Raw genomic sequence first — 26314 nt, 5'->3', positions numbered from 1 at the left:
TGAAGTTTAGGGAGTTGCCACAAATCTATGTGGAATGTGATAATTGAATATAGAAGAAATCATTGAGAACTTTTCATTGAGATTGAGATAAATCGTGAAGTAAAGTTTACACGCCTAGCAAAAAAAACATTTTTTTTGTTTGTTTTTTTTTTGGAGGCAAGGTCTAGACAATGTGATTTTCTTTTAGTTCTCTGAGTCTGTGATTTCAGTTTTGTTTTTCTGTTTTTTTTTTTTTAATTTGAGAGAGGGTCTGTAGACCTCTGTACACTGGCCTAGAACTCACTGTGTAGCTCAGGCTGGTCTGGAACTTACAGTGATAATCCTATCTCAGCCTCCCAAATGTTGGGATCACAGCCATGTGCTACGATTCCCAGCTGTTCTGATTTTTTTTTTTTTTTTTGGTTGATCTTTGTTTTGGATTATTTAGAAAATATCCCCTTTAAGAAAAAGAAATTTGCCATAGTTATAAAGGTAGAGTTTGAGAAGCTTTGGCATAGTGTAGAAAGGAGATGTCATTTTATCATTAGAGATATTTCCCCTTGCATTCACAATTTCTATAATTTATTTTTATTTATTTATTAGTATTTTTATTTTATGTGTATGAGTGTATTGCCTGCATGTATATAGGTGCACCTGTGTTGTTCAATGCCCATGGAGGTCAAAAGAGGGTGTCGGATCCTCTGTAAATGGAGTTACGGATGGTTGTTAGCCACCATGTGGGTGCTGGGAATCAAACCTGGGTCCTTTGCAAGAGCAGCCAGTGCTCTTAACCACTGAGCCATCTCTCCAGCCTCAATTCCTAGAATTTTATTGTTTATGTAGACTTTTTCGGGAACAGGGTCTCATGTAGCTTAGTGTATTAGTTACTTTTCTGTTGCTCTGATAGAAACACTGACCCAAGCAACTTATAGAGGGAAGAGTTTATTTGTTTATTCCCACATTCCAGGGGAATTACATTTGGTCGTGGCATTGAGGCATGGTGGTAGGAGGTGGCTGGGGCAGGAGCAGAAAGCAGAGTGCTCACATCTTCAAGCACGCACAGGAAGCAAGAGCTTGACTTGAGATTCGGCAAGGCTTAAGAACTCTCTTAAGTCCACCCCCAGTGATATGCTTCCTCCAGCATGGTCACACCTAAGACCTCCTAAAACACCGCTACCAACTGGGAACAAAATGCTCAAATACTTGGAGCTTATGGGGGACATTCTCATTCAAACTGCCACACCTAGGCTTGCCTCAAGTTGCTGTGTAACTGGAACTGGCCTTGAATTCCTGATCCTCCTGTGTCCTCCTCCGAAGTACACCACCATGCTTTTCTTAAGAGACAAAGTCTTGTTATGTAGTCCAGGCCAGTGAGTTTCATTAGGATTGTCACAGGGACTAGAAACATGGGCTCCTTACCACTGGCTGCACCACTGTAGAAAATGTCTCTTCCTCTCCCAGCAACCATTAACTTCCTATGGATACTTAGGGAAGGGTGGAGCTTCAAGTGCCCTTCTCTATAGTTACCATTATCTGCCTATAACTCCTCAGGGAGGTGGTGCCTCATGGGTTTTGTGTCCCCCCATGACAGGATGTTGATAGGCCCAATCTTGCACAGATCTTGAGCTGATAATCAAACTGCTGTGAGATTAAGAGTGCAGTGGCGATGTTGTATTCCAAAGACCGTGTTTGTCTACCTCACTCCTGTCTGTCCTCCTACTCTTACATTCTTTCCAGTCTACTATAGTGTTCCCTGAGCCTTGGAGGGTGTGATAAAGAAGTCTCCTTGTGGATGAGTATTCAGTAGCCCCTTATTCTTTGCACATTGATCAGTTATGAGTCTATAGTTCCTGTTGCTTATTGCAAAAAGGAGATTCTCTGATCAAAGCTGCCGATAACACTATTCTATAGGTATAAACACAATTATTTAGAGGGTAATTTCATGGGCATATAATAACTATTCAGGAAAAGAATAGGCACAGGATTTTGATGAGGTTTACAGTGGCATGGGCCTCAAAGCCAATCAGAGCAGTTGATTATCCCTGTTGCTGACTTGTCACTATATGTAGACATTTTATTTATTTATTTATTATCTTATTTTTTTGGTGTATGAGTGCAATGTCTGCATGTATGTAAGTGCACCTGTGTTATGCAATGCCCACAGAGGTCAGAAGAGAGTGTTAAATTCCCCTGGACATGGTGTTAGGGACAGTTGTTAGCCACCATGTGGGTGCTGGGACCCAAACCCTGGTCCTCTGCAAGAGCAGCCATTTCTCTTAATTGCTCTTAACCACTGAGCCATCTCCCTAGCCCCCTATTCAGACATGTTAATTCATCCCAGGGATTGATATGCACGTACATGTGTGCATGTGTGTGTGCATGCATGAGTGTGTGTGTGTATGTGTGTGTGTATATCTGTGCGCATGCATGCTAGGGGTAGAATACAGGGCTTCTAACATGTTATATACGTGTTCTGCCACAGAGCCAAAACCCTGCCCCCAGGATTGTTCATTAACCAAGCTCCCTGCTCCTTTCCCCCTGCGTCAGCTCAAGTGGCTATCCTTGTACTTGGTTCACTGCATTTGCCATCTGTTGCGTTTTCCTACTACCTTCAGTCTCTGCCCTGAGTCCTTCTGTCATAGGCATTTTCAGAGAACACTCATTTCTGGCTGTATATCCCTTCTGCTCCCAAACTCGCACTCACTCCCCATGCTTCTCAATAATGCAGTCTCTTGAGTGATCATCAAAGCCAGAGCCCACTTTGCCCATCAGTTAGTGCACCCTGACTTCCACTGCACCACCTACAGATTAGAAGGCTGTAGAGGAGAATGAAATGGACTGACCACCTGAAGCAGGAGAGCCTTTAAAAAACTTAAATTACACTTATTTATTTTTGTGTGTGTATGTATGTATGTATGCGTTTATATATGTGTGTGAGCAGCTGTGTTCCATGCAGCTAGAGGTCAGGGCAACTTGCAGGAATCGGTAGTTCTTTTCTTCCACAATGTGAGTTCTGGGAATTGAACTCAGGTATTCAAACTTGGTGGCAAGCACCTTTGCCCAGTGAGCCATCTTAGCAGCACAGGAGAGTCTTTAAATTTTTTCTTAAAGATTTTCATTTACTTAAATTTTTTAGTTAATTAAAATTTTTATGTGTATAAGTCTTTTTCCTGCATGTATTTAGCTGTACCAGGTGTGTACAATGCTTGCAGAGGCCAGAAGAGGGCAATAGATCCCCTGGAACTGAAGTTACTAAAGGTTGTTAGCCACCATGTGGGTGCTCAGAACAGAAACCCAAGTCTTCTGCAAGAGCGATGTTCTGCTGAGCCATCGCTCCAGCCCCTATCTTTAATTTTTAATTATGTGCATGTATGTGTCAGTGCATGGGTTTGTGCACATGAGTGCAATGCCTTAGGAGGCCAGAAGAAGGCATTGGATCTCCTGGAGCTGGAGTTACAGGTGGTTGTGAGACAGTCGGTGTTGGTGCTAGGAATTAAACTCTGGTCCTCTGTAAGAGCAGTAATGTGCTAACTGGTGAGCCATGTGTCCAGCCCCCTAGGAGACCTTTTTGAGAGGTGATTTAGATAATAGAATATGAGTTTGGAGTTACGTTCATTTAAAAATATTTTTTACCAAGCAAAGAAACAACAACAAAAAATTAACTCTGAGGGAAAAGAAAGTTGCAACAGAAGGAAACGTAAACCCTATTTTACCATGTGGTTAGGTTTTCAGTTAGGTTTATGCAGTCATAGTGATGTCAAAACACTTGAATTAGATTTTTAGGATCTCTAGAATTAAGTACCACCACAGATTGAGTGACTTAAACAACCAAAGTTTATTGTTTCACAATTTTAGAGGCTAGTAAGTTCAAAGTCAAGGTCTTAGTGGAATTGCTTCCTTCTGAGGCCTGTGAAGTAAGGTTCTGTTATAGGTCTCCATCCTTGGTAGACAACTGTCTTTTTGCATTGTTTTCCCTATATATCCACTTCTATGTATAGATTCTTCTTTTGTTTGTGCATGTGTGTTGTATGTATGTGCTTGTGCATGTGGGTGCATGTGCACTTGAATACATGTAGGTGTGAGTGTGTGGAGACCAGAGGTCAGGTATCTTCATCAGTCACTCTCCATCTTATTTTTTGACATAGAGTCTCTTGCTGATCTTGGAGATCATCAATTTTGCTAGGCTGGCTATCCAATAAGCTCCAGGGGTCCACCTGTCTCTGTCTACCCAGCTCTGGGACTACAGATGTGTGCTGCCATGCCTAGCTGGGTATCCAGATTCAGATCCCATGTTTATTTGCCAAGTACTTTACTGACTGAGCCATCTTCCCAGTCCCAATTTTTCTTTCTTTTTTAAAAAAAGATCTGTTGTATTGGATGAGGACCTGCCCTAAAGACCTCACTTTAATTGTATTTGTAATAACCCTTTTTTTCAGTATAGCCACATTCTGAGTTACTTGGGTTAAGACACATGAATTTGTGGAGGAAACAGTTCAACCCATAGTAACATTGAATCCTTATCTGACCCAAACTATGACAGAACCATATTGGGGGAGTAGGGGTGGAGGGGTAGTGAGCAAGGATGTGTAGGGTTTTGGGGAGGAGAGCCGACTTCATCTTCCATGTGGACAAAGCAGGAAAAATGCTGGAAAAGTATATGAAGGTGAAGTGATGTTTGTACCTTTGTAGAGACAACATGTCACCAGACACTAAATAGTTCACTAAAAGAGGTACAGGTGGAAGGAACAGTTGGGGGAGTGGAAGAATGCTCTTTCCCATGATAGACTGTCACAGTTATTTGATTATGTAAGTGGGTGCCAGGGTAACTTGGGTGACATGGACCTGCATTGGCTGGGCTGCTTGCACTGAGCTGCTCTTGCCTTCATTTGAGGTTAGAAAAGGAAGTGGGGACTTTTATTGCCATTAAGGGCCTCTATAGACAGGAAGTGAAGCCTTAGGCTTTCTGGGACCTGTTAAAGTTTCACTCTATGAAGGAACCTAATAGTTATTTTATATCTCCTTCTACTAGATCTACTTTGACACAATAAAAGGGTTTTTTGGTGGGAAATGGTGAGGGTGTAGCTTGTTACATTTTTGAAATTCTTCAAATTCTTGCTTGTGTTATAGTTATTGGTTTAGAAGCATATGAGACACACTCTGAACTAACACACTCTGAAGTTGATTTCGTTTTGGTTACAGGTCATTGCTTTGTGTCTGTTTCTGTGAGGAGCAGTGGCCATAGATTTTCTCTCCATTTTCCCTCTTTCTGTGCAAATCCCTCTCCCTCCAATTCCTGGGATGTGGTGGGGGAAAGGCTGAATGTTGCAATGGGTGCTTGTGTCTGCAGAAAGCCGGGATTCTTCATTCTGATGGTAATCACTTGTGGAATGTGTCCCTCTTGTTAAGCAGCTGGTGAAATCGCGGATTAGTCAATCTGTGGAAATAACTGGGAGAAAAATATCTGGCAAAAGAGCAGACCTGGGTGCTGGAGAGATGACTCAGCATTTAAGAGCTCTGACTGCTCTTACAAAGGACCCAGATTCAATTCCCAACACTCACATGACAGCTAACAGCTGTCCATAAATCCAGTTCTAGGGATCTAATGCCCTCTTCCTACCTATGGGCTTTGCACAACATGGGAGCTCTTACATGTATGCAGGCAATACACTCAATACACATAAATAAATAAAATAAAATAATTAAAAAGAACAGACAAGGAAAAATGCTTTGTGGCACACAGTCCAATGAAATTAGTACAACTTCTTAGATAGGAAGATCTGCACCATCAGCGAGCACACTAAAATGCCAAAAAAGGAATTCAGTTGCAATATATGGCATATCATTCAACATTTACTCAAATGCTTATTCTCCTTGTTTATAGTCTCTCTATATACATGTATATGTATGGTGATATTTATGTATATTTTCCTTGTATGATCATCACTATAACAGTAGGTGTTAAACGGTAATGAAAATATATGATACCTGGTCCCTTTTCTTTAGAAAAGGAATTCAAATTGGATTTGCGATAGTAAACAATAGCTGGGTGTGGTGGTGCATACCTTTGTTCCTAGCACTCTGCTAGCAGAGGCAGGCGGATCTCTGTGAGTTCAAGGCCAGCCTGGTCTACATAGTGAGTTTCAGTCCAGCTGGGGCTACAGGGAGACCCTGTCTCAAAAAGACCAAAAAAAAAAAAATAGTAAACATAGTCTATAAGCAGTAATAAAAGAGAGTTACTTGTCTAAGTTGGGGCTTGATGCATTGTAGCCTAAAGACCAAATCTGACCTGCTGATTGTTTTTGCAAATAAAATTTTATTGGAACACACAGCATGCTCATTTGTTTATGTTTATTGTCTATGGACATCTAATGCTGTAATGAGTTGAGTAGTGCGTTAGAACATAGGGCTGACAAAATCTAAACTATTTGCTATCTGGCTTTTTAGGGGAAAAATGACCAATTCCTGGTCTAAGATGATAATTCTCAAGTTTCACAAGGCAGTCTATGATACGAAGAGGTGAACGAATCAATCCCTAGTTAATAAGTCTGAGACTGGAATGATGGGCGGTTTAAGAAAGGATTTGACTTTGAATGTGAGGATGGAGGGCGTTTTGCAATGTAAGGAGTAAGGAACTAGATTTATTGGATGGGAGCATACAGGGCACCCTTAAGGGAATAGTGGGGGCTAGGTGTAAACTCAACTAAGGTTCTCAGTGTCAAATCAGGGGCATATTGTGGTGGTCTTTGAGTTCCAGGATCAAGACTGGGAATGTCCTGTGATCATTTGATGCCTTTCAAAGGCAACGTTATTGTGCACAATCAGTACTTATTCCAGTCTTATTATATGGTTGACCCTAAGGGGATCTAGTACAGGTTATGGTACATTGTTCAGCTTGTTTGTTTCATATAGTGTTAGTTCTAAGTGTATTTGAAGGAACAGCTGTCATCCCCAGGATAGGTTTAACCTCAAGATTCTCCTAAGAAACATTACTAGTGCCTGGGGACTTAAATGAAAGGTATGCCTCCCATTCTATTAGAACAACCTTCTGGAGAGACTTTCGAGAAGGGAATTCTGGACAGGAATGCCTGTATATAAGAAGTGTTGTGGGATAGGATAATAAGGTAGACTTCGCTCTCCACCCTTGACCACTGCCTTGCTTCTTTCTTTCTTATAGGGCTTCTGTGCCGTCCACTCTTTTCCTTGGTTTGCAGAGCTCCTGGAACACATATTCAAAGGTGTGTTTCCGCCCTCTGTATCACTAGCCTTGTGCAGTCGGGCAGGCATAATGTTAAAACAATTTATTATTATTTTTTAAAAATATTTTATTTATTTTTATTTTATGTGTATGAGTGTATTGCCTGCATGTATGTGAGCGCACCCGTGTCATGCAATACCGCAGAGGTCAGAAGAGGGTGTCAGAGTCCCCTGGAACTGGAATTATGGATGGATGTCATATGCTGCCATGTGGGTGCTGGGAATCGAACCCAGGTCCTCTGCAAGAGCAGCCAGAGCTCTTAACCACTGAGCCATCTCTCCAGCCCAGGCACTTGCCACTCCTTGCATACCATCTGTTGTCTTGGGTCCTGTCAGACACTGAGCTTCCCCATTCTCTCCTACCTGGATACAGCCCTGGGATACCCATGCAGTGCTTGTCTTTGGCCTGGTTGTGGTGGGCTTGGAGCAGTGGTAACAGTAGGGCACAGGGCCATTATGCAGACTACTGTCCTCCCAGTTTCCTATGGGAGTTTCCATTTACCTTTTATCTCTCACCTACTCTTTTTTCTTCTTTTAAATGAACACACACAGACACAGACACAGACACAGACACACACAGACACACACACACACACACACAGACACACACACATACACACACACACATGCACAACACACCGAATATGCAAAAGAAAATTCTGTAGTACATCTGCCCTCAACCTTCTGTCATTCTCTTGTCACACTTAACTCTCTCAGCAGATGACCTTGATCCCTATGCAAGAGAAGGTGTCAGCTCCCAGGCGTTCCCTCATCTTCATGCCTTTTTATCACTGTTATAGCAGTGAGCTTTTGTTATTCAGTGTCAGAAAAGGAGCTATCTCTCCTCCATGATGCCCCCCTAACTCATATTCCTGTTGTCCAGAGTGATGTCCTGTCCTCTGAGGCTCTTAATATGTATCCTTACTGGATTGAACTGCCACACTGTCCAAGAAAACATCAGCAAAACGTTTATAAGGATGTCAGGCTTCATTTGGCCTGGTTTCATGTTGGAACTTGTTACATATATTCATGTGTGCACTTTGGTGTCTTTGAGAAGTTTTTTTTTTATTTGTTTTTTGAGACAGGGTCTCACTATGTAACCCTGGCTGGCCTGGAACTTGCTGTGTAGGTCAGAATGACCTTGAACTACACAGATTGGCCTGCTTCTGCCTCCCAAATGTTGGCATTAAAAAAGGCATGCACCACCACACCTGGCAAGTATTGGGAATGCATGTCTTGGAAAATCTTATTAACTGCAAGATATATGAGCAGAAAGACATGAAAGAAGACAGGCTTGGAATCTCAATCTCTCTCTCTCTCTCTCTCTCTCTCTCTCTCTCTTTCACAGTATCCTGCAACTTAAAAAAGTCTCATCTTTGATCCAGGCATGCTGGCATATGCCTATAATTCTAGCACTCAGGGACTTAAGCTAGGACGATTGTGAGTTTGAGGCTAGCCTGGGCTACATAGTGGGTTTGAGGCCAGGTTGGGATATATAATGAGATCCCTATCTCAAAACACCCAAACCACCAACCAACCAACCAACCAACCAACCAGAAAACAAAACAAACCAAACCAAAGCCCTTAACTCTACAAGTATCTTTATTTTTAGGTGCACACAGCAAGGTTGCCTGAATCATTCGTGAAATAGTGATTATAACAGCTAGAGTTATACCAGCTTTAAGATTTTCCTATCATTTGTTAAGGTCAGTGGAGAGCACTATTGTTCTCCATGCATATTTAGAATATTTTAACAATCTGAAAATATTTCACCATGTATTTTGTAAAGATAAAGACTTCTCAAAACTATAATCATAATCATAATAGTATTTTATATCCATAAAAACTAATAACATTTAGTTATCATCAGGTACCCAGTTCAAAAATCCCATCTTATATTTAGGTAAAATATTTAAGAAGGCGTTTGTTTGAAACTGGCATTGGGAGGGGTATGTCTTGTAGTTGCTTGGTTGTCAAGGAGTCTGTTTTAGTCTATGCTACCTGTTTCTTCTTTGTGATGTTTTGTTTGGTGTTGAAGAAACCATGTCATTTGTCTATGGTGTTTACTACAGTTTGGATTTTGTTGCACGTATCCTCTGGGTGCTGTTTAATGTACGGGCCCTCTATACACTTATAAACTGGTTGTAAATCCAGGGGCTCAACGCAATTAAGATTCAGTTTGCTGGCAAATGTATTTCACTCTTGGGGACATACACTTCTGTCACAAAAGTGAGTGATGCCTGGTTATCTTTCTTTTTGTTAGTTAATGACCATTGCCCAGATTCTTGATCACATTTGAGGTTGCAGAGTTTTGGTTGTGTAATTCTCTTATTCTTCTGTCATCTATTACCTGGACTACTACTGTAGAGAGAACTATCTCCTTGTCAGCTGTTATCTTGAGTTTGTATAGGAAAAGCAGGACTAATGTTTTGATTCTTTCATTTATTAATTTTCAAAGCAATGAATTTGTTCTCCAGCATCTTACAAAGGTGATACAACTCAAGCAGTCTTTGTGTGTGTTCATGCTTGTGTGTGTGTGCATGCAGGTATTGGTTCTCCAGCATCTTACAAAGGTGATACAGCATCTTACAAAGGTGATACAACTCAAGCAGTCTTTCTGTGTGTTCATGCTTGTGCGTGTGTGCATGCAGGTATGCACCTGTGTATAGAGGCGAAAGGTTGGTATCACATATCTTTGTTAGTGGCCCTCTACCTTTTTTTTGATACAGGGTCTCTCATTGAACCTAGAACCCACTGATTCAGCTAGACTTGACTGACCAGTGAACTCCGGGGATCTGCTTGTTTTCCTCTCCTCAATGCTGTGATTATAGGTGGGCCACCAAACCTGGAGTTTTACATGGGGGTTGGGGATCCAATCTCAGGCCCTTAGCCTTGCAGAGCAAACACTTTACCTATGGAATCATTTTCTCAATCCCTCTTTGATGTCTTCCATGTTTTCTTGGTATGACAGTGTGGTCCGGGGTTACTATCTTTATTGCTCCTGACCTGGAATCAGTCATTCTGACTACCAGACTTCCTTTTAGTGAAAAATTATGTTTAGGAATTTAAATGTATATTGTCTCTGAAAAAATGTACATATTGCTCTTCTTAGATCATCTTTCTAGAAATCTTTGATGTGGTACTGTTGATCTTTTATCTATTTTTTATCTGTTAGCCTGTGCTTAAATTTTGGAACTGGTTTAAAAATGTTAAACTCCAGTCCAGTTTCTTTAGATCTTACTCTATTTGTTTAACTTTAAATGAGAACATATAAAGGATAGAAAAATGTTGGGGTTTGACCTCACTTCCATTTTGTGCTATTCTGAATCGATGCATAATTACTAAGTGATTTTCTGACACATTGATCAATTCTTTACAATGAAGTTGATTACAAAGATATGTATTACAAAGATATGTATTACAAAGATATGTATGATGGGTCTGGAGAGATGGCTCAGCAGTTAAGAGCATTGCTGCTCTTACTGAGGACCCAGGTTTGGTTCCCAGCACCCACATGGTGGCAACAACCATCTGTAACTTCAGTTCCAGGGGATCTAATGCCTTCTTGTGGCCTCCATAGGCCTTGTGCAATATGGGTCCACTTACATGTTTTACCTGCATGAGGTAAAACACTCATACACATAAAATAAAAATAAATAATAATTAAAAATTAGACATGAAGCCAGGTGTGATGGTGCACGCCTTTATTCCCAGCACTCGGGAGGCAGAGGCAGGTGGATCTCTGAGTTCAAGGCCAGCCTGGTCTACATAGTGAGTTCCAGGACAGCTGGGGCTACAGGGAGATCATGTCTCAAAAAGACCAAATAAAAAAAATTAGACATGCATGAAATATATTCTTTTTTGGTTTGTAACATCTTTACTGTTTTCAACATCATCAATGTCATATCTCATGAACGCATACATTGTTCTGAGTCAGAGGAACAACTGAGTCACAAATAGTGAACATGGTATAAGATTAAAACTATTCATTTAGCTTAGCTTGTAAGAATTAATTACATCTGGATTCCAAATCATTGTAAGACTGATACATTGTTATTCTTAGAAGTACTATTTCTAAATTTTCTCAAAACGTATGATTAACTTGTTTGGCAAAGTTATGTAAAATTTCAGTTTGTAAAGGCTTGTGACAAAGAGTCTTTCCCATATTTCTTTGTAAATGTAATTCCACATTTTTGTAAAAGACAATTTATACACATCATATGAGAGGAAATATTTAAATTTTGGCCTATACTCCAGTGAATGAACCCACACTAAAGGGCAATTGGGGATACAAATATATATATATATATATATATGGCACATGAAATTGGGCAGGAGAGGCAGGAAGGGGGTGCAGATAGGAGAGAGGATCTAAATAGGATCAAAATTCAATAAAAACAAACATTTTAAAAAGGAAGATGACATGAAAACGGGAGGAGAGCATTTTGAAGGAATCGCAGGGGAATTGGAGGGTAGAATTGGGGAAGATATATTGTATTGTCAAAGAATAAACATTACAATGTTTAAAAAACAAAAACATGGCCTATACATAGACTGTCCATGTTAAAATCGGAGGGCAACAAAACAAAACAAAACAAAAAGACATGAATATGGGAAAGGGACCTGTAGGAAGGAAGGGAGATACAGGGGAGGGAGAGATATAAGAGTTGGGAGTGAGAGTAAACAGAATGTACCACATACATGTATGAAATTGCCAAAGAATAAATTCAGTCAATAAAAAAATATGGCCTATGTAATAAATGAGAATAGTCCAGTCTATGAAATAGATTCTTGACTTCCAACTTCTAGTTCAAATTGTTGTTCAAATATTAAAACCATTCACCAAAATTACTGCTAAACTGGAAGTAATCACTGTGATAATAAACTCAGAATTACTATGCAACATCATCAGTGAAACTCATCACGAACTATCATCCTTCCTAGTAACTGTCCCATTATGGTATTGCAAATATGCTAGATGTTATCTCTGGATAAGATGTTGGGGAGCTCAAAGTAGCTATGCTTATGACAGTTTGCATGTCTAGGCTGCTTTGAAGAGTCACTGTTTTACTGTTTTCATCTGCTTTTGCCTTGGCTCAGATTTCATTTTCTTAGATTCTCAGCTTTTTATCAAATTCTTCTTGCATTTCTCTTCACTCAACAAAAAGCATTTCTTGAGTGCCTAATGAGGCCAAGCACACCACTTTTGCTTTGGGAGGCCCACAAGGTTCAAATTTGTGTGCATATGTGTGTGTGTGTGTGTGTGTGTGTGTGTGTGTGTGTGTGTAGCCCAGAGGAATGGTGTCATTCCTCAGGCACCATCCAACTGTTTTTTTTCAGACAGCTTCACTGACAGGAACTTGACAAGTAGGCTAGCTGATTGGCCAGCAGCCTGGGGTTCCACCTCTCTTCACCTTTCCAGAGCTGAAATTACAAGAACATAATACCATGTTGGCTTTTTTATGTGGGTTCTGGGGATCGAACTCAGATCCTTATGCTTGCAAGGCAAATACTTTACCCACTGAGCTATCTTCCCAGTATCCACAAGCTTTTCAGTTTTACAAGCCTCTTCTACCTCCATGGGATCTCATGAGCAGAATTCCACAACTGTAACAGAACTCCTCCAATGGGGTGGGGGATATAAACGAAGCCTGAAAAGGTACGTTAAATCTGCTGGAGGAAGGCAATGAAGGCTTACTGTAGTTTCCTCTAGACTTACTGTCTACTTTTTCTCTGCCCAGACATTTGCCCCGACTCCCACTGCTCCTATTGAACATGTTTTGTTGTTGAATTGCTCTCACCTTCTTTCCTTTTGACCTGGACTTTAGCGCTTGCTGCCCATTCAACTTAACTATCCTGAAGCCTACATGTCCACATTATAAAGTCACTCTCCCATTCTCTTTGCTCTGTCTTGCAGAAAAGCCAGAGTCACATTCTGTTCCAGTCCTTACAGAGTATCTTTACTGTCAGGCTCTATGAATTTATTTGGAATAAAACAGTTAAAGCAAACCTTTTAGATGTATTAACCACAGGCAAATACATTTCAACCATCTCTAATGTCTGGTGAATAAAATTATTTCATGAAACCAGAGGGTGTTGGGGTGGAGGAAGCAGTGTTTTCTCATTTTGTTGCATAATCTGTAATTAAATTTATATAATATAAACGGACACTCGGTTGTTTCTATGTTTTGAAGTTTACATAGTCAGGTTGGCCACAAACCTTTGGGCTCTTCACACTGAAAGATACATCAATTTCTAGTCAGGCACCTGTCTTTGGCTCTCCTTGGGGTATGAGAATCAGGGTGTCATAATAAAATTTGGAAAATTTGTCTCTTGAAGCCATTTTATTACTTAAAATGGTTGAACACATATAAAGCAACATTCATGTGCATTCTTTCCTATGCTTGAGTAAAAAGGCTGTGTCTTTAAATGTCTAAACTGTTTTGACTAAACAGATTTTTTATTAAATTGGTTTTCTAAACGGCTATTTATTTTCCCCTCCATGACATCCGCAGACAATATTTTCTATATAGGCTTACCTCTAACAAATTGTCTTCATTCTTCACTATCTTTTTTAATGTGCAAACTCATCTGCACCCATTTTTCTGTGCTTTCTTTTTCATTTAAAAAGGAATTTTCTGGCTAAGTTACTCTTACCCCGTCTATCTAATGCATCTCTGAAAAGTGCAGTGTGCTAGTTTGCAAGGGTTAGTTTCAGCGGTAAATGGTTTAATAACACATTGTTCCTGTGCCACTTGGGGGAGGCTCCAGCTTCAGAATTCAGTCTGAAAGATACCAGAATACCAGCTACAAGATAGCAGAGGCCTCCAGGCTTTGTGAGCTCTTTCCTGTCCACACACTGCCTTGCAACAAACGCTGATCTTTGATTAGACACACCTGTGCTGTTGGCATTCATTAAGGCAGAGGTGGGGTTGGAATTGAAGCTGATCACAGTAGAACTTGACAGACTTTGCCTAGTCTGTCATATGTATTTTGTGGTCAACTTCCTTTTGCCTTCAAGTCAAATAATAGCTCACATTTGTAACTGCATCTCTTTGTGCTGAATGAGAAGGTATGGTTTGGAATTCATGCTCTCTGGACACTCCTGGTTTTGAGAAGATGGACCTGATCACCAACATTTGTTGAGTACCAACTGTGGGTCAGATACTGGGCAAAGAGGGGGTCGTGCTCATATCTATCATGTAAGGGCTGTCCGTGAGTAGGCAGTGGGGACAGGGCATGTGCAGAGAAACCCTCACAGCACAGGATAATGACCTCCGAGATTAGTGGCTGTTATTGATGGACCAGCTTTTGTATATAGGAGTTGTCAGGTGTCATCCATTATCCTTGGCCCAGACCCTCTCCCATCTTAAACACAAAGAAAACGAACTCAAGGTGCCTTGCCTCATGCCACAAACATTACATATTTACTAATATGTAAGCTGGACTTGACTTTCAGGCCTACTATGCCCTACATCTCATGTCCTCTGCAAAAATGCTTAGAGGTGACAAAGAGGGGAGAGATGACTTGGAGCCCAGGGTTCCTTGGGCTGCCCTTCAAAGCAGTGAGTGACAAGAGTGTCTGAGTCAGATGATGGTGGGCCTTTTTGTCTTTTCTCTTGTCTGATCTTTTCTCCCTTTCTCTGCTGATGCACAGTTAGTCCCTTGAGCTGCTCCTGGCCCACGGCAGACCTTGCTGTACCCTGTAGGAACCTAGCCTGACCAATGTTTTGTTCCCTCTTACTTAGAGAGCTCAAACCCAGAGAGCTCTTACTCATTGGGGTCTGTTTCTGAGCCTGTCTTCTTAGTCAGGCCTTGAGAATAAGGCCCTTAATTTGTTTGGCACCCCTCATTGGTGTGCTTGTGAAGACAGTAAATGGAAAATGTGGCTGGAGTGTAGATCAGCTTTGTTGTGTGTGGAGATTCCCACAGTGCTCTAGAGCCAGGAAATCCAGGTCCCCAAACCTCTAACCCAGACACTGATGAGAAAGTCCTGATGGTGAGAACTTGGACTTCCATAGGGAAGAGTCCCATTCTTAAAAAGTTGATGCATGAGCCTTGTTGCAAGAACAGAAACCAGTTGTCTCTTAACTGAAGAGGGAAAATTATTTTGGGGAGGGCTTTGCAGTGGTTTGTGGGTTGAAGGAGAATCTGAAACATTATGTGTGGGAAAAATGGCAGCAGGGCAGCCCTGAGGCTCTCTGCTGCTTCCAAAAGCTCTAGTGTGGGATCTACTCCAGCCAATCCCAACCATTGTGACATTACTGGTAGTCAGTTGAGTTCCGTGTCCATGCATGGGCTGGCAGAGCATTGGCTGTGTTGAGTGGCATTCTGATCAGATTAGATCTCCAAATGGCTTTCTTCCCTGTATGGGGAATGTTCACTCCCTGGTGCACAAATACAGTCAACCACCTTGATGAGCAAGTCTCTACAGTTATAATTTTCTAAATATAGGTCACACAGTGTTTCCACTTTTATCTTTCAAAGATAAATTTAGGTCTAAAATTTCACATATGTAAGTGTATACTGTAATGAGTTTTTAGTAAATTTATAGCATAGTGCAACTCTTAACCACAGTTTAATATTAAAATATTTGGTGCTGGAGAGATGGCTCAGCAGTTAAAAGCACTGACTGTTCTTGCAGAGGACCCGGGTTGAATTCCCAGCACCCACATGGCGGCTATGAACCGTCCTTAACTCCAGTTCCAGGGGAATTTGATGTCCTCTTCTGACTTCGTGGCATTGCATGACACGGGTGCACTCACATACATGTAGGCAATACACTCATACACATAAAATAAAAATAATAAATATTTTAAAATATTTCCGTCAGTCCCAAAGATCCTATATACTCATTTGTAATCAGTTCATACCCCTGGCCCTAGACAACCTCTCATCTCTTTTCTGCCTCTTTAGATTTGAGCATAGGTTTTCATATGTTCCTGACTGATGTAACTTCTGGGGATTCTGGGAACTCTGCTCTGGGGGAGGGTAAGGAAGAAACCCTTATAATGGTGTCCAAGTCTGTATCCTGCTGGTCTCAATCACTTCTGCTGTTTACTTGAGCTCCTCCCTACTCTCTTGAGAACTGTCATTTGGGAGCCCGGACTCCTAGCCTTGACACCACCATTATTTAGTGCTCACTCTTGCTAAGCCTCAGTTATGGAACATTCCAGATCTCAGTTCTTCACCTGTAAACTTAGGAAAATGATTGGCAAGATAATATCTAATGTTGTTTCTATCACCAGTGTTCAGCAATTATGGCCTTTTGTCATGAAATCTTTTCTGGTGAAAAATTACTTCTTTGTTTTTTTGATGCTATCTTCAGACAGAGGACTGAAAACATTAAAATTAAAAAAACATATTCATCAGAATTCACATGATGAAAAATGTAAAACCATGTGTGACATTTCTACTTCTGAAATGATTAAAGCTTAAAGCTGCACTGAGACTTTGTAACATCATGTGTATGTGTACACACAGAATGGAGGAAATTAATTGGAAACTTCCATCCTCTTTCATCCTCTCTGATTTATTCAAATATTTATTGAGTCAGATAGGATGCTAGGTGGGAGAGACAGCATCCTGGGAAGGATAAGGGCTTTTCCCAGATGGAGCTTGCAAGGCTGGTCGGGGTAAGGCAACATCAGATAGCAGCTGTGTGAGCTGGGTGAGGAGAGAGGAAGTAAGTACAGGGTGCAAAACCAGTCCCCCCCACCTCCCCTCTCCCTGCCCCCTCAGCAGGGCCTCTGTCATTGCCACTGTAAGAAGTCAGCTCTGAGAAGGTAGCTGCTTGGCCTCTGGCTTAGCCAACCCAACAGTTCAAAAACCACCCATTTCATCTTTTGGGGGAAGACATTCAGCAAGTTTGAAGGCAGATAGGGAAGGTTGAAATGTTTGCATTTCTAAGCAGATCTCTTATCTCCTGGGGCTCCAGCTTTTCATGTTAACTGTAGCTTTGGTTTTTGCAGACAGTAGATATAGCAAACTTGTGGAGGCTGGCTTTTGGCACAGCAGGCAACTGGAGGGTGGTATTTTTTTCGGATGGGGAGACATTCTTAAGTTTTGTAATTTATGGTGTCTTTAAATATGGGATTTTATTTACTTTTGTCCTAATTATACCTCTGGTATATTTTACTTAGCTTACTGCTTTAATTTTGTGCTCATGCTCAGAGGTTTCCCAAAGGGTACCATTAAAAAAAGTTAGGTAATGCTTGATCTTCGCTATAGGTACCTGTAGCTCACTGAAGGCAATGGAATGGGTTTGGGGGCACAGACTTTCTCATGGACTCTTGTAACTATTTTGGCCATGCTTGTGCAATCTGAGGTCTTCGTTGCCTGTTTGCTAAGCATTGTAAATAATTGTGCAAGAGATGTGTACTATCACCCACACATATAATTTAAAACGTTCTAGCAGCCACATTAATAAAGCTAAAAAAGCTGAAATTAATTTCAAAAGTGTATTATTTACCCCAGCAAATCCAAAGTATCATTTCACCATGCAATCAATGTAAAAAAATATTGAACTGTTTTATATTTGTTATTGGCATTTTAGGGCAAAAGTTCCAGATCCAGTGGTCCCAACAGTTTCGGCTCAGCCACTCTTCCAAAATACACCAATTCAAGAGATGAGAAATTGTGCCAAGTAAAGAGAAGAGATGGGATCAATGTGGCACACTGAGAAGAGGGACAAATAAAGGGATCCGGTGATTCCCAAGCTTATCTTTAGGATGCTGACCAAACTTTGGGTTTAGATAGAGGAAGAATTGTGTCAGGGGTAAGAAGTCTGCATAATTAAGCAGTTCTGGTCAGCATGTGGTCTGACTGATCATTGTCTCCAGTCTGGTTAACCAGGTGGCATTAAGTCCTTATTGCTTGAGGGGGAGGGCTGGTTTTCAGGAGATGATAACTCCTGCTCCAAGGTACAGCCTTGCCATCACAGATAACTGTCCTTCTCTGGGGTAGGGTGGGAGGCTCTGCTGTTCCTGGAATCTGAGATGACGGGAAACCTTTAGATGCCTTTGGGAGGGGGGATCTGGAACAGGACATTGTCAGAGGCTAGCAGTTTGATTCCTTAGTTACTCTTATCTTTATGTCTTTAGCCTTGGCGGGGGGGGGGGGGGGGGAGGAGAGGTTTCTAGATGACACTCCTTGAGTGATTGGCATGCCTACATGCAGAGGTAGACAGGTGACCCAGAGGAAAGGAGACGGATGTAAAATGAAGGCAGAAACTGTAGACTTTTTGCTTTTACTTTACCTTGTGGGCTTAAGTGAGGAGTCGCTAGTTTTCAACAGAAGTAGTTTCTAGTGCCTGTTATAGAGACTGGCGATATGGCTCAGTGGGTAGAGGCATGTACCACCATACCTGATGATCTGAGTTTGATCTGTACCCACATGGTGGAAGTAGAGAACCAATTCCTGAAAGTTGTCCTTAGACTTCCACATCTCTGCTGTGATATGTGTGTACACTCACAGACAGACACACACACATAAATATACAAATAAATACATACATAAATACATAAACAAATGTAATGTGCCTGTTATACTTCTACGGTACATCTTAATTCAGACTAATGATGTATCATGTACACGGTACCCCCATACAGTTAGTGCTATTGTATTAGAAAGAAAAGTCCTGAACCTTTGAAAGGGAGTAAGAGCGACATATCTCATGACTTAGGAGCTCTTAACAAGGCCACATACAACTTTTCTACCCTTAAGAGAAATCTGATATATATATAAAAATTCATCTCGACAGTAAAGCTAAAGCAGGAAGTGATTATTCATGTTACAAAAGAATTAACCACAGAATCTTTTTTTTTTAAAATAGCAAACTCTCTTAGTGCACTGAATAATATGACTCAATTTGCAAAATGTGATTGACACTTGACATTTTAGTGGCACCTTTGTTGGGCAGAGAACTCTGTCAATATAAAATGCAAGCTAAGTGGTTGGGTTATCAAGTCTGCATTGAGCACCTACCTCATCCCCTGGTTGCTCACCGGGGGCACGATGGAACCAACTAAGGGTGATCCATATCCAGAAAGCATTTTACAAGCTTACTGGGAAGATACACAGGCCACTGTCATAGCATAGGATGGCCTCAGTGGCAGGGATAGGGAGGCCTGAGGACTAGAGAAGCTGGGGAGGTGGTATGGGGGCAGTCAGGCACCACCTGGGGCTAGAAAGTAGGGAGAGTACATGTGATTTCATAAGCTTAAGGAGAAGGTTAAATTTTGTTTAATCCGGGAGCAATTTTCTTTAAACTAGGAGTTTAATGAAAGGTTAAGTTAGAAAAAACCACCTTGATAGGATATTGTGAATATTATGACTTGAATATTATGCAGTTATATACTCTGTCTTAGAGTCCCTCATTCCTGATCTCCAGCCGTAATATAGTAGGCCTGCACTAAGGCATGCCCTTGGGCTCATGGAAGGAGACATTGAGGAGAAACCAGGATGCATTTTCCTCTGATTTATCACACCAGGAAACCACATCTGCTTGAAGTGGAATCAGTGTGTTCTCTTCCACCTTTACCTCACTGAAGATCAGATAGAGAACAGAGAAATGTACCTTGCTGGATAGGGAGGAAGAAGCAGGGCTGTGATCCACAATTTGGTCAGGTCCTGAGTTCCTGAAAGTTCACAGGGTTTAAGATCACCTTACACTCCATGCCTCTTCAGAAGACTTCCCTGTTCTCCCTCCCTCTCCTGCAGGCACACTTGTAATAGGCTTCTCCCAAATCTCCCCACAAGATTTTCATATTCCCCATCAGAAAAGCTGATAATTTTCCTTTTAAGCTCTAATGGGAGCCGTTTTCAGGGAGACTAGGTTCATGTTCCAAGTTTATTGTTTCTTTTTTTGTGCTGTTGAGAATTGAACTTAGGGGCTTATGTATGCTAAGCAAGAGTTCTGCCACTGAACTGTATTCTCAGACTTCGTTTCTTTTTTAAAAAAAATATTTTATTTTATTTTTTTATTTTATGTGTATGTGTGTATTGCCTGCACATAGGTAAGTGCACCTGTGTTGTGCAATACCCGTGGAGGACAGAAGAGGCTGTCAGATTCCCTGGAACTGGAGTTATGGACAGTTGTTAGCTGCCATGTGGGTACTGGGATTTCAACCCAGGTCTGCTGCAAGAACAACCAGTGTTCTAACCTCTGAGCCATCTCTCCAGCCCCTAGACTTCGTTTCTTTAAAAAAAAATTAAATTCATTTGCTTATTTTTATTTTATGTGTATGAGTGAGTGTTTTACCTGTAGGTATGTAAGTGCAACCACATGTGCAATGCCCGTGGTGGCCAGAAAAGGGCATTGGATCCCCTGGAACTGGAGTTAAAGATGGTTGCTAGCTGTCATGTGGGTGTTGGGAGCTAAACCTGGGTCCTCTGCAAGAGCAGCCATTGCTCTTAACTGTTGAACTACCTCTCCAGCCCGTTTCTTTTTTTTTAAAAAAAGACTACTGGCTGAGTATTTTAAAAAATGTATCAAGGATACATTTTTTGGAATGTATTGTTGGGAGTTATCTTCATTGTGAGAACATCACAGTGTGCTCACACTAAGATGCCTCTGTGACATCATGGATGATGTAATCTTACACCTTCATCATATATGTGGTCTGTTGACCAAAACAGTATGTGACAGATGACTATATATTACTGAATTAATTTTAGGTTTAAGACACTCTGGAGAAGCTCCTTAAGTAAACCTTCATTATAAACAGTGAGCTTGGAGCTGGAGAGATGGGTCAGTAATTAAGAGCACTAGCTGCTCTTGCAGAGGACTCAGGTTTGGTTCACAGCACCCACATGGCAGCTAACAATTGTCCATAACTCCAGTTCCAGGGGATCTGATCCCCTCTGTGGGCATTGCATGCATGTAGTATGCTTACATACATGCAGACAGAACACTCATATACATAAAATAAAAATAAATAATTTAAAATTTATAAAAAGAAATAGCTTTTGGAAAACAAAAAGCAAACAATAGGGGCTGGAGCAGTGGCTCAGTGGTTAGGTACTGGCTGTTCTTGCAGAGGTCCCAGGTTTGATTCCCGGCACCCACATGGCAACTAACAACCATCTGTAACTCGAGCTTCAGGGGAATCCAACTCTCTCTTCTGACCTCTGAGGGCATTGCATGGTATGGGTGCTATTACATACATGAAGGCAATATACTCATACACAGAAAATAGAAATAATAAATAAAATATTTTTTAAAACTTAAAAAATCAAGCAGTAACAACAAAATGAGTTTTGTATAGTTATAGACAATTAGGAGAAAAACAAAGATATTTTCTTCAAGGCTCAAATACATAGTTTGAAAATTCCTGCATAGTTTATTAATAATAAGGATAATAATAATTAGGATAATAACTAATTCCTGGATAGCTCAATATTTATACCTATATCGAAGGTGAGTCCAAGCCTATATTACAATTGCCATGATAATTGAGACTTGCTTGGTCATTTCACTGTAACATGTGATTGGTGTATCCTGGTGTTCATCCGCAAACTTGGTTGCCAAAGAGCTCTCACCAAGGCTATTTACTTGTTTATGTGGCCTTGAGTTGAGCATTGTCTACAGTTTCTATATTCGTCACAGAAATCTTTCAAGCTGCTAATCCATTTAGTGAGGATGATTTTAGTAAAAGAGGCTTTAGCAGTAGATGTCACAGAGCTGCTAGGAGCTGATGTTTGCTCCAGTAGAGCTTGCAGGCCTGTGTTCCTTGTCCAACTCTCTTAGGTTCTGCCGTCTCTCACACCACCTTCTGCCGCTTAAAGGACTCTGAGGGCTCCAACTCTTAGACAGAGGCCAGACCAAGGTCCAGGATCATTCTACAAATAGAATAGTAGGGAAGTTGACACTGTCATTTTAAAACATTAAAATGACATACAGTTTAACTTTTCCCTCCAATCATCTCAGCAGATCCTTGAGGTAGGTTTGTCTCACTTTGGAGAACAGCAGCTTAGAAAAATGACCTTAACTTCCTCGCTGAGCTTTGGGTTCTTTAATAGGGAAGATGGGCATCAGACTATTTAATTGGGAAATGAGATAATGTAGGGTCTGGCACATGAACAATGCTTACTGTAATCTCAGCTTCAATAGATCAATGTCCATGAAATTTAAAGAAAGTTTTGTTTTAAAAAATACCGAAATGAGGGTCTTGTACTATTGCCCAGGCTGCATGAACTGTTGGGCTCCAATGATGTCTTGCCTCAGCTTCCTGAGTAGCTAGCACTGTACCTGGCTGAAAGCTGTTTTTATTTGTGAGACAGGGTCTTACTAAATTGACCAGTCTAGTCTTGAACCTGCTCTATAGCCTAGGCAGGCTTTGAATTTGGCAATCCTCCTACCTCATTCTCCTGAGTAGCTGGCATGGTACATCTATGCCATCAGGCCTAGCTGAAAGGTGTTTTTACACCAACTTGGTTCTGATTGTTATGATGACTCATTTATTATTATTATTATTTTTTAATTTCATTTTTATTTTATGTGTATGCGTGTATTGCCTGCATATAGGTAAGTGCACCTGTGTTGTGCAGTGCCCACGGAGGTCAGAAGAGGCTGTCGGATCCCCTGGGACTGGAGTTATGGACAATTGTTAGTTGCCAAATTGGGTGCCGGGTGTGGGTCTTTTGCAAGAACAACCAGTGTTCTTAACCACTGAGCCATCTCTCCAGCCCCAATGACTCATTTTTAAAAAAGCTGTGTGTGTATGTGTGTGTGTGTGTGTGTGTGTGTGTGTGTGTGTTAAGTATAATGGTGTGCATGTGGAGGTCTGAGGCCAACCTTGGTTGTTAGTCCTCGCTTTCCACCTTGTTTTAAGATGGTCTCATTTTTTTCCTCTGATGAAAATGTCAGGGTAGCTGGCCCTTGAGCTCTGGGGATTCTCCTTTTTCTGCCTCCTGCACACTACCTTGTTGTGTTTTGCAGGGTTCTGGGGATTCAAACTCAGGTCCTCAGGCTTGCATGGCAAGTACCTTACCCACTAAGATGATAGCTCATTTGAACTGTTAGAGAGCAGAGCATGATACAAAGAGGTTGGAGTGTTCCTGCTTGTGCATTTGTCAGGAACCAGGAGAAAGCAGAAAGTGTTGTCTTGTTTCTGTTCTTCCCCTCCTCCTTTCCATTGATAAGTGATGACAATAGGTTGCAACCTCATTCTGACCAGATTTATGATGGTAGAGTGAAGCAGGTGACTTGGGAATGAAAAACAAAACAAAACAAAACAAAACCGACCTCGGAAATGGCAATGGCACTTGGAGTTGCTGGCTTAGCTGTCCTTGGGAGGTCCAGTCTGAGGGATAGGCTATTCTGAACCAGCAGCGTTACGGGAGCTTGACCTCTAATGGAAATGCAAAGCCCATGTGAGGGGGACCCACTCACCTTCCTAAAAAAGTAACCCTCAGAATTGATTTTGTTTTTAATCATCTATGCATTTTAGTCTCCTATTTAAGAAATATTTGCCAAAACCAAGGTCATAACATTTTCTCCTATGCTTTCTTAGACTCACCAAAATAGGAGCTCAAAGGCTCCAAACAGAAATGACAAGGAAAGGGAAATACTAATTACACTGATTTGATAAGTGCAGGCTGTGTGTGTGTATTGAAATACTACATTGTACCCCATTAATGTGTATGATTATTATATGTTAATAAAAAATATACCAAGCCAAAAGAAACAAAGTAGTTTAAATAATTGCATTTCAGTTTGCCATGCATTTTGGGTTAGAGTATCTATTCTTTTTAAAAAATGTGTATGAGTGTATTGCCTATATATGTGTAAGTGCACCTGTGTCATGCAATGCCCAAAGAGGTCAGAAGAGGGCATCGGATCCCCTGGAGCTGGTTGTTACCCACCATGTGGATGCTGGGAATCAAACCCAGGTCCTTGGCAAGAGCAGTCATCTCTCCAGTCCTAGAGTATGCATTTTTTCTAGAGCTCATTAAACTCTTCCTTTTCTGTTATTTTATCATCTCTTAAGATACTAATTTGCCACTTGAAGTTTTCATCTAATTTTCACTGTCCTTGTATTCACTCACTCTTTCATTCATTCAAAGCTGCAAATGTAAAGGGGAGAAGTTTTGATGCTGTTTTTTATTGAGGTGGGCACAAAGAAGACCTCAGAGTTTAAAGGAACCATGTCATTTGCTCTATGGATGTGCTAATCTGTGGACTGGGTAGCTGTGCCAAATTGCATTGGTACTTCGTCAACAGAAGACCCGTCTTCCTCACCTGTTGCCTCTGCCTATACCAAGTTTGAGGGGTAGTTTCTTTGCCATAGATTGAAAAGACGGTGTAACATGGTACAACTATCTGTGAACTCATCTGTTGGGATGGCAGTGGTTCTGATTGTGGGCAGTCTGAGACATTGGTTCAACCAGTGGAGGTCTTTGTGCCAACTTTCTTCACATACATTGTCATGAGAGATGGCTATTATCTCTGTAGCATGGGAATTATGCTCCATATTTTGCACAGCTGAGGCCCAAGGAGGTTAACACCACATAGTTAGCACTGGCTGCGGGAACCCAAAGACCAAACTCAATGTCTGTCTGTGGTCTCTGGTCTCTGCATTTAGAGAAATGATGCCACACCTCCCATGGGTTGGGAAAATATTGTTAGGCCACTGTCAGTATGTGGTTTCCCCTCTGAAGCCCCTGTTGGCCCTGAGAGAATTATAGGCCATTCTGACTGTGTCTGACCGTGACCAGCACTTCGTGGTTTCTGTGCTATACAGGCATCAGGTTAACCAAAATCAGGTTGTTGTGTGTAGCCCTGTTATCTTACACATTTCTAAAGGGGAAGTCCCTTTAATGTGACTTTATTGGTATTTCAGGAATTCTGGAGCTTGGAGTTCTCCAACATCTGATTTAAGTTGTTTTTTCCTCTTTCCTTTCCAGTGGAGGCCATAGTGGAGTTTGATTACCAGGCCCAGCACGACGATGAGCTGACGATCAGTGTGGGTGAGATCATCACCAACATCAGAAAGGAGGATGGAGGCTGGTGGGAGGGACAGATCAACGGCAGGAGAGGTTTGTTCCCTGACAACTTTGTAAGAGTGAGTACAAAGCCAAAGCCTTTTTTCCTGTCTCTTACATGGGCTCTGCTGACTAAAAACTGTGGGGGCATGAGGATAAATTGCATGGGACTGTCTCTTAGGGGCTTTGCAGACCTTCTAGGGGATACCAAGGACAGCATATGTAATATTGCCCTGGATATCTGTTTTAAAATGGCTTCTTGAGACTCAGAATGATCTCTTCCTAAACCTTAGAAAATGCTGGAAAAATCTATCACTTGTTAAATTGTTTGGTCTATGTACTTGTTTATTTGCTTTGTTATTAGTTTCAGTTCTATGCAAAATGGAATTGAAACTCAGTTTTGACCACTTGCATCAAGTAGCAATCAAGCTAAATGCAGAATCCAAATTATGTTGTTTCCACCTTTCTATTCACGTAGTTATGTTTTGGTAGGTGCAGTATTATTTTTCTTTTTGTTTACTCCCTATGGCCATGAAACATTTAATAAAAACCTATTTCTTCAATAAGATTCTGAAAATTATGCCTTTTGTAAAACTCAGGGTTTAATTACAAGATGTTTCTCATTTCTGTTAATAATTTACACATCTCAGTAGTTATAAACAATAGTTTGAATTGTTGGACTAAAAAGAGGTCACCTAGAAGCTGTTCTTCAAGGGAAATAACAGTGAGGTCTAAAAGACACAGTACCATAAACTTCTCGTCTGGTTTTAGAAAAGAATGGATGGCCCTTGGTTCGTAAGAGCATCAGACCTGCAGCTGAATTCTCTATGGTACCAGACCATATTTATGAGTGTGTTTTGGCTTGAGAAATCTTGGATCCAGAGAAGCAGGTGTCCCTTTCGAAGGAGCCTCAAGGACTAGATGGGAAGATTTTATAACAAGGGGATACTGATGGAAAAAAGAAAACCTGTGTGAAAAGTTGCAGACTTCCAGTCCTTGGGAATTTAAAAGGAATAGGAACCAAATTCAGTTTTTCCTCAGGATCTTGCCTAAGGGTGATCCCACTAACTATTTATTTATTTATTTATTTATTTAA

At 41.0% G+C, this 26314-nt stretch overlaps 1 protein-coding gene across 3 annotated transcripts in view; it reads left to right on the top strand.

Annotated features, from left to right (window-relative positions):
- Positions 1-26314, top strand: part of Sh3kbp1 (SH3 domain containing kinase binding protein 1) — a 390661-nt gene that overhangs the window by 31541 nt on the left and 332806 nt on the right. For all 3 annotated transcript variants that reach the window (XM_029564790.1, XM_008835702.2, XM_008835705.2), the window contains exon 2: positions 25141-25298. In XM_029564790.1, the coding sequence (XP_029420650.1) occupies positions 25141-25298 (158 nt within the window). The remainder of the gene's footprint in view (positions 1-25140; positions 25299-26314) is intronic.

This window comes from Nannospalax galili, unplaced genomic scaffold, assembly GCF_000622305.1.
Source record: "Nannospalax galili isolate Female #2095 unplaced genomic scaffold, S.galili_v1.0 scaffold217, whole genome shotgun sequence".
NCBI classification, from domain to species: Eukaryota; Metazoa; Chordata; class Mammalia; order Rodentia; family Spalacidae; genus Nannospalax; species Nannospalax galili.
The sequence above is the reverse complement of the archived record's forward strand: the minus strand, read 5'-3'. Positions and strand labels throughout refer to the sequence as shown.